The sequence below is a fragment of the Patiria miniata genome, unplaced genomic scaffold (genome assembly GCF_015706575.1).
Source record: "Patiria miniata isolate m_02_andy unplaced genomic scaffold, ASM1570657v1 HiC_scaffold_26, whole genome shotgun sequence".
In the NCBI taxonomy this organism is placed as follows: Eukaryota; Metazoa; Echinodermata; class Asteroidea; order Valvatida; family Asterinidae; genus Patiria; species Patiria miniata.
This window is the reverse complement of record NW_024037065.1, coordinates 1128772-1136574: the sequence shown is the minus strand read 5'-3', so window position 1 is coordinate 1136574 and position 7803 is coordinate 1128772. Positions and strand designations below refer to the sequence as shown.

Sequence of the window (7803 nt, the reverse complement as noted above, 5' to 3'; positions counted from 1 at the left end):
ATTAGATTATGTTTCTCATCTTAGTTTCCATGTGTTTTCTTGTTTTTGAAGATTGAAGTTAGAGTGAGCTTACAGATTCATTATAATTGGCTGTTTCGGCACTTTTGCCGAAACAGCCTTTGTTTTCGTTAAGATTTTTATTTTTTTTTTTTTTTTTTTTTCTTTTTCAGTCAATTTGCCCATAGCATTTGTACACGTTTTTTTGTCACCGGCACTTTGGGCATTAAAATCAATCCGATTGACTTTATACTTGGCACACACTTAGACCAGCATCTGAAGTTGTGTGCCGAACATTGACGTCATCGTGACGTCATCGACTAATTTATTATAGAATTTTGAATATTTAATTTTTCCCATAGACTTTGTACACAGAAATCGAAAAAAAATTGTCTATTTTCAAAGGGCATTTTTGACTCTTTGCCAGTAATTCATTTGCACCAATCTTTGTCCAAGCAAAGACCGTAATTCAAACAACATGGTGTAATGATGACGTCATGATGACGTCATCCGGTGTGTATTTATAGGCAATTAAATTGTGACACTTAATATTTAAAAATGCATAAGAAATCAACCGTACGCGTCCGCAGCATTCTGTTACCGGCAAGTGGTAGAGTAGGTTGAGGTCTTTATTTCATTCAGTGTGCGTGAAATCACGTGACCCTTGCTTCCGGTCGAAAAAGGCCAAAACCGGAAGTGGCTTATTATTTGAAAATGGTAATAGATATGAACTTGCTTTTAACGGTGTTAGTCTCTTGGCTGAAAGTATTCTTCAAATCATCTACCAATGACGTCATGCAATCTTCGAGCGCCCTCTAGCGACAGGTTGAACATTTGCAAAAATGTATTTTGAATAGGTGTCTGTGGCGAAGTTTGTCGGAATCGCTTAAATATTGGTGTATATAATGACCTTGACCCACTTAAGACGTGTGCAAAGTTTTAGGCGAATGACGTCATCAGACCGGAAGTTATAATAAAAAGACCCTTTTTCATTTGAAAATTCCTGAAAAATCAACCATGGCAGTTTTTATGATAGTTTTTACTTGAATTGTCGATTTAAGGGTAGGTCTAACACATTTCAAAGCTTCAAGGCAATAAGCGAACTCGGACAGGCCCTGCGCACGCTTAAAACTTCAAGTTGACAATACATCTGCTCTAAAACATGCACAGAACGTCTATATGTACATACACGTACAGTACGTTACGCACATACTGTACATGTACATCGTACATGTAATGTCAGTCAGCCATGATGTCCACATCATATCACAGTGACCGTTTTAGCCGATTTTCGGCTAACTTTGACAGATTTTATGTTCGTGCATGCGCATAGTCAGGGACGTATAATAACAAATCATAATGCCGAAAAGCCCTATGTTACGTATTTAAAGGTGCAATTTTTCTGCAGTGGGATTTTCCACAAGGCTTTTCCTATACAACACTGATATCTTACTGAGTAGTTCTGAACTTCAGCCGAGAATTACTATGAGAAGAAAAGAGAAATCGTATTTTTTTCGCGCTGTCATTCAATTGAACATATTCCTAAGGGTCAGAATATCAAGTAATATTTCATAAAAATGTTTCAGTTCAAAGGCAAATTACAAATTTAAAGGTGCAATGTTTCTGCAGTGGGATTTTGTTTTTAGCCCGTTAACTTTGTACACGTGTTGGCCCATTGACTTTGTACACGTTTTCAAGCCACCATTTCTATAACTTGGCGATCTAGAATCGTCATCAATGTTACAGCCAAGGAAGACCCTCATACAAAAATTATGCCAAGACTATGACGTCATGATGACGTCATCACCTAATTTTTTTTATTGATTTTTGAAAATTTACGTGCATATTATGAAGTCCTATATCTACAGAATTGTAAGTCTGATTGGGTTGAAACTTGGTATGTGGCTAGACCGGGATGTGTTATAGGTAGAAAAAAATTAGGTGGTCTAGACCTGAACATGATTTTTGCGGGAATTGATAGAATTGTCGAGGGTCTTCATTTTTTAAATATGTGCAAATAAATCACGTGACCCTTTCTTCTGGTTGAAACCGGAAGTGCTTTGTAATTTAAAATTGGTGAAAGACGCGAACTTGCTTTCAACGATGTTTGCTCTGGCTAAGTTGTTCTTTACCATAATATTAAAGTAATAGATGAAACTTTATGTGACGTCATCATGACGTCATCACGTGACATGTGACGTCATAATTCAAAGCCCTATGCGAATGGAATCACATACTACATTTATATGCCACCATTTATTATAAACAGAACTACACATCCTTCGTTGATGGAACACATGTCACATGTCACAAAAAGCTACCGAAACAGCCCTATGTTTGTCCACAAACATATGTCTAGTTTACACACTGTGTTGGTTTTTGGTCTGTCCTTGTTCTCTGGTTATAGTTCTAGGTTTAAACATTGGGTTTTGGATTTATTTCTTTGGTTTTCGGTCATTTAGTTCCATCACATAGTTCTTTTAAGTCTTGAAGTTGTTAACGTTTTTTATCCAGTACATTACTGAAGGACCTGAACTTGGCACTTTTTTTTCCATCAAATGTAATGCCACCTACTACATGTGACTGAAGTGTGCCCAGAAGCTGGGAATAGATCTTTGGATAATCTAGATCGAACACATAGTATACAGCAATCAATGTGAGCATCGCTGATGTTATAGACTTGTCACTGGTTGAGTGGCACATAATGCTTACAGTATCACCAACGACAAATGTGCCAGCAATTGTACCACCTTTTTTTAGAACCAGCAAATGGGGTGGGTCCCGGTCTCCTGTCTTCAAGACTTCTTCAACTTCATCATCTGAGATATCCTGAAAGCAAACCAAGGTTTTAAAGGTTGTGTCAAGACGTATCTGCAACTAGGCACGGAATTATAATGTTACAATCTGTTGCCCACATCAGAGCAGACTGGATGTAGTCCTCGTACATTCTGGGTAAACGTTTGCTTGCGATTTTTCATCAGCACATATAAGGGAACAGCTGCTTTTTTCTGCCTTAAGTGTGCATGTCAGTAACTTAAGTCAAATGCAATTTCCTTACTCTTTGTAATTAAGTAAAAATATAACACATCTTCTAGTGGGCCAAATTCTCAAATTTTGTTCTTGAACACAAAAAATTAAGTGCCTCTTGCGTCTCACATATACCACTAAGCCATGGCCCTGTGGCACACGAGCGCAAGTGGGTTAAATAACATTATCTTTGAGCAAATTTGTATATTATACTATATCGCATAGTCCATATCGCTATTCCAAGATGCAAGCAACATTTCAGCTGAATGCGTGCGCTAAACCGCTAAATGGTTGTGTAAAGCGTGTTAGTTACAACTTACCGTGTGCGTCAAGTTTACTTGAAGATAAATTAGTTATAGCACTCAAGCTCGTGGAACACAGAAATGTAGTGCATCCGTGTCCCACATACCACTCGGCCGAACACAGACGCACTACATTATTCAGTGTTCCACTTGCGCTCGCGGGATAACTAATATAGTTTCTTTTCGCCAGACAAGTTAGATTAAAAGCATAAAATTATCATTCACTAACCTCTTTAATGGTGATGACAGACTTGCTTTTCACACCCTTCCCTTTGTCAAAAGCTGTTGCCTTCTCAACATGGCGGATAACGGGGATAATCCTCTCAGGTTCCTATGGGCATTTCAGAACCAAATAAAAGCAATTTTCTTTCTATATACTCAGTGCTTCAAAAAATGTATCATTTGGTTGCCTAGCTGTTAACCCATTAACGCCGGGGAGCTTGTATAGCCGTAAACCCACTTTCCGCTAATCCCCCACTGTTAAATATATGAGTCGTGCTTGTAGGGGGGGGGGGGGGTTTGGAGGAATGTGCCGCGTTCGCCCCAGCGAACAGAGGCCGCTGTGCAGTCATGCGTGTATGCTGGGCATTCAAAACCCAGTGTACGCAAGGCACGGGGTTCACATCCTCTCTTATTTACATTATTATCATTTTTTTTTTTTGCTGGACGAAAGCACACAGGCAGACAGGGATGTTACATTGATCGAAATGAAGAATATATTAGGGGAGGTTCATGATAACATACGCCATTCGTATTTCATTCTTAATTAGAATGATATATGAGACCGTATACAAATCTTTCAAAATACCTTTGTTGATGTGCCGATGAGACTTTCCACCACGGTCAGGAAAATCTCCATCTTGTTTAGAATGGAGTCCAAGCTGCTTTCTCCAATGATTTTCAGGAAATCATGAATGACCTGTTAATGAACCAAAAGAAAACCTGTATTCAATTTGTTTTCCAGATAACTGTCAAAGTACATGTCCAACTATATATACCACTAATAATTCTCAAATAACATGTACTGTCTAGATTGTCACCTGCATTGGCTTTTTGGGAGTCAAATTTGCGTGACCCGCAGTGGTGGAAATTTCAATCAACATGCGCATGTTTCTAGATCATTTTGCACACTGTGCGCACATATATGACAGCGTTAAATACATGTACACAGTTGTGATTTTTCTATGAAGAAGGCCGTCTATAAGAGTGGTTTATTTATTGGTGGTTGAAAATGTACTTTGTCATTCAGATCACTGTGATTGGGAGCTCTTTTATCTCACTTCTTTGAATTGACCTATCGCCGTTTGCGCGCCCCTTTAGACAACCCAATGGAAAATTTCGTACCCTAAGTTTTGTTTGTCTCAGTTGTTGCGTGTTCCGCATCAATTTGTATATCCTTATAATTGGACAATACTTCACAAGCTGCGTTGACGCGATTCTAACGTGATTCTACCACGATAGGTCAATAAGCCTATGAAAAAGATTTAGTCCGCTTTATAATGACACCTTACTTTTTATACTCTGCTGTCTTGGATCCGGATGACTGATTTCAAAATAGAGGGCCAGCTAGTGAACCCATATTTTTGCCAAGTTGTGCTGATTAAAAGGTATTGACTTGTCCAAATAATAATGTCTATGGCGGGTCCAGATAGTACAGTGAGAGTACATTGTTTGGACAGTTCATGCCATCACGGATTCAGACAACTTGGCAAAAAAAGGTTTGGAGCTTTTGTTTTTAAATCAATGGTCTTCAGTTATCCATAACTGCTGGTGTATACCCCCTTTTTAGATTTAACCAAACTGACAGTGTTAATAGCTCACCTGATCATCATGTACCTTTATTGCGCTGAAAATTTGGATTGATGTGTACACCCGTTGAACGGAAAATCATTTTTTTTTCTCATCTGATTTCACCTGATTCGATGTAATCGGAAAGGTGTGCGGGCAGCACTCCAATTTCACCAGACGTAATATTTACAGATGCGGTCTAACCGCAAAGGTGAAAAATAAACATACTGGCGATTTTGTGATCCAGTCAACAAGTAAACTTCAGAGAGGTGCGCGCTGGGCTTTATGCACTGGATCAGCTTTTTTTGGATACTTAAAATACAGCTTAAATTAAACACACTTACCAGACTGCCATCTTGGTAGCATGGTATTTTCTGCAGGATTGGCTCCATTTTGGAATCTGGTAAACTTTTGATCCATTGCTGGTTGCAGGCGAAGGTTTCACTAAGGAGGAGCATCAAGTGGTTCTTGTTCTTGGTGTTGCCTTTACTCCATTCTCGTCTTACTTCAGCAAGATGATTCTCATAGTCATCAGCAGTCAATGATGAAACGTCTTTCTGCAGCAGATGGACATGTCCCACACGGGGCGCTTTGGCAGAACTCAAGAGTGGATTATCACTCTGCCTTTTTGGGGGTTGTGTCTTCTTCTTTTCAGCCCATCTTATGTGTCTGATTCGCTGACTCAGACACTTGGTGAAGAACGACTTAAAAAGAAAATACAAATTAAAGACATACATAAAAATACAAGGTATATTATGAGAATAATGGAGACATATTTTTGTAAACAGAATTCAAACAAATTGTTTGCCAAAATAGTAATGGCTTGCCTTATGGGCTCCCTGCACAAGTACTCGTTCAACGGCAAGAAAAAGAGAGTTGGGGCAGACCTAGGCTGGTTCCAAGTCCATCTACTGCCTATTTTGAATTATTCAAAGTTATTGGGGGCAGGGATTAGTCTGGAAGCCCATCGCAAGATAAATTTGTATGTTTTCGCGCACTGACGCCGCCTGACGTTAAAGATGCTGGGCTAATAGCTTTGGCGAACCAATACAGTATAGTACGCAAGCGCTGTGTGTCCTGTCCACCGTACTCTATGCCCTCTTTTGTTTGCGCACGGGGCCCATACTCAAAGGATGGGAAATTTCAAGTGCACTCCAAGGATAAAACAATGTAGATGGTTGCAAGATTATTCCACACCTTATATATTTCAGCACAAGTAGAACATGTATTTATAACCAGGGAATTTTGATGCGGATCGAAACACAAATGATGCAGATCGAAACACAAATCCAAAGGTGCTGAAATACCAAATTCCAAGATGTTAAAAAAAATAACTTATTGTCCTTCAGAGGCGAGAGATTTTTGAGACAATAATTTCACAATGCACAAAGTTACCCCTCCCCCTTCCCATAGGGAAAGAATGTTGCAGCTTAATTAAGATGAGTGATGTGTGGACCTCATGAAATTTCAGGGTTATCAGAGCCATATATAGCAACTGCAAATACGCACACGAAATAGGCAATCCCCTACATGTATATGCAGTTTCTTTCTGGCATACAGATTTCCTTAGCGTAAATGTTTTGACAGGTGTATGCACTTTTTTTACACATGGGATGAATGTGGCAACCATAAGTCCATGCATGGTAACATACACATTTTGAAGTTTGTATAGAGACATCCATCTTCACAACAATCACCAATTATTACTCCTGGTCTGCTTAAACTAAAGTGTGGCTTGACCATGTGGCAACTTATATAGGGGGGACTGGAGGGCTTAAATAAACAAACAGGGGGACACACTACCAAGACATACAGGGGAACACTAAACAAAGGCTATGCATTTTGAAAGGGGGAACTACTCCTATGTATAAATGACACAAAATTTTAAACAACTTTTTTGCTCCGCCACACATGCAGTGCATGTTCAAGTGTTATATGTTACATTTCATAAAGTGTTAAATTTGTTACATTTCCGATTTCAAATATTCTCATTTCAATGTAATTTTAAAGCTTTTTAAATAACCACAAAGGGAAACTCGTGATTCGGTGAATTGTAAATATTTCAGATGTTGAACAAAAATGAACCGGAATAATGTCATTGCTTAAGTATCAGTGGATTATCTACATAGACATTTTAGATGTATTTACTGTTTCTTTTACCAGGGTTAACTCACTGATTTAAATCACAATTTAAATCAAATGAATTTGTTTTCAAATTCCTGATTTAAATCCTTTTTTGTAAAAATCTTATTTTTGGCAAAATTTACTGATTGAGGGTCATTTTAATCAATTAAATCAAATGTTTCCAACCAATTACAAAGCTTGTGTAAGATCTTAACACATTCAAATATCCCTTCTTCATCAGCAGCGTCTCGATATACATGTTGGATTCGCATAATTACCCACAATTATTCTTTCTTTTTTTAAGTCTGATACGATTTCTGTTCTCCACCTTGTATGAAGGACCATCAATGAAACTATAAGTTACACAAGGATCAGTGCTGGTTTTAAAATTAAAGGCATTTTTATGAAACTGAGGTTTTTCCATTGTGCGCATTGATCATATAAAAAATATTAATCGTATGATAAAGAAAATTATATATGTACATGTAGCCTCACTCTCAAACCTACCGTCACAGCTGGCACTTTCAGAATCATGAATTATGTCATGTTTCATAAATGGTTTTTG

General features: G+C 38.2%; 1 protein-coding gene across 1 annotated transcript; it reads right to left on the bottom strand.

Moving 5' to 3' along the window:
* Positions 1-2493: 2493 nt before the first annotated feature.
* LOC119733685 lies at positions 2494-7772 on the bottom strand. The gene is made up of 5 exons (XM_038207075.1): positions 7746-7772; positions 5459-5818; positions 4135-4245; positions 3556-3657; positions 2494-2826 (listed from the first exon to the last, which is right to left on the bottom strand). Exons 1-5 carry the CDS (start codon positions 7770-7772, stop codon positions 2494-2496), a joined length of 933 nt encoding a protein of 310 aa, XP_038063003.1.
* Between the last annotated feature and the right edge of the window lie 31 nt (positions 7773-7803).

Excerpts from the sequence above, each read along its gene's own strand:
- LOC119733685 (XM_038207075.1), bottom strand. The coding sequence starts at position 7,772 with ATGATTCTGAAAGTGCCAGCTGTGACG. Across the intron at positions 4,246-5,458 it reads GCTACCAAGATGGCAGTCTG|GTCATTCATGATTTCCTGAA; the intron begins GTAAGTGTGTTT and ends GTTCATTAACAG. Across the intron at positions 3,658-4,134 it reads TCATCGGCACATCAACAAAG|GAACCTGAGAGGATTATCCC; the intron begins GTATTTTGAAAG and ends AAATGCCCATAG.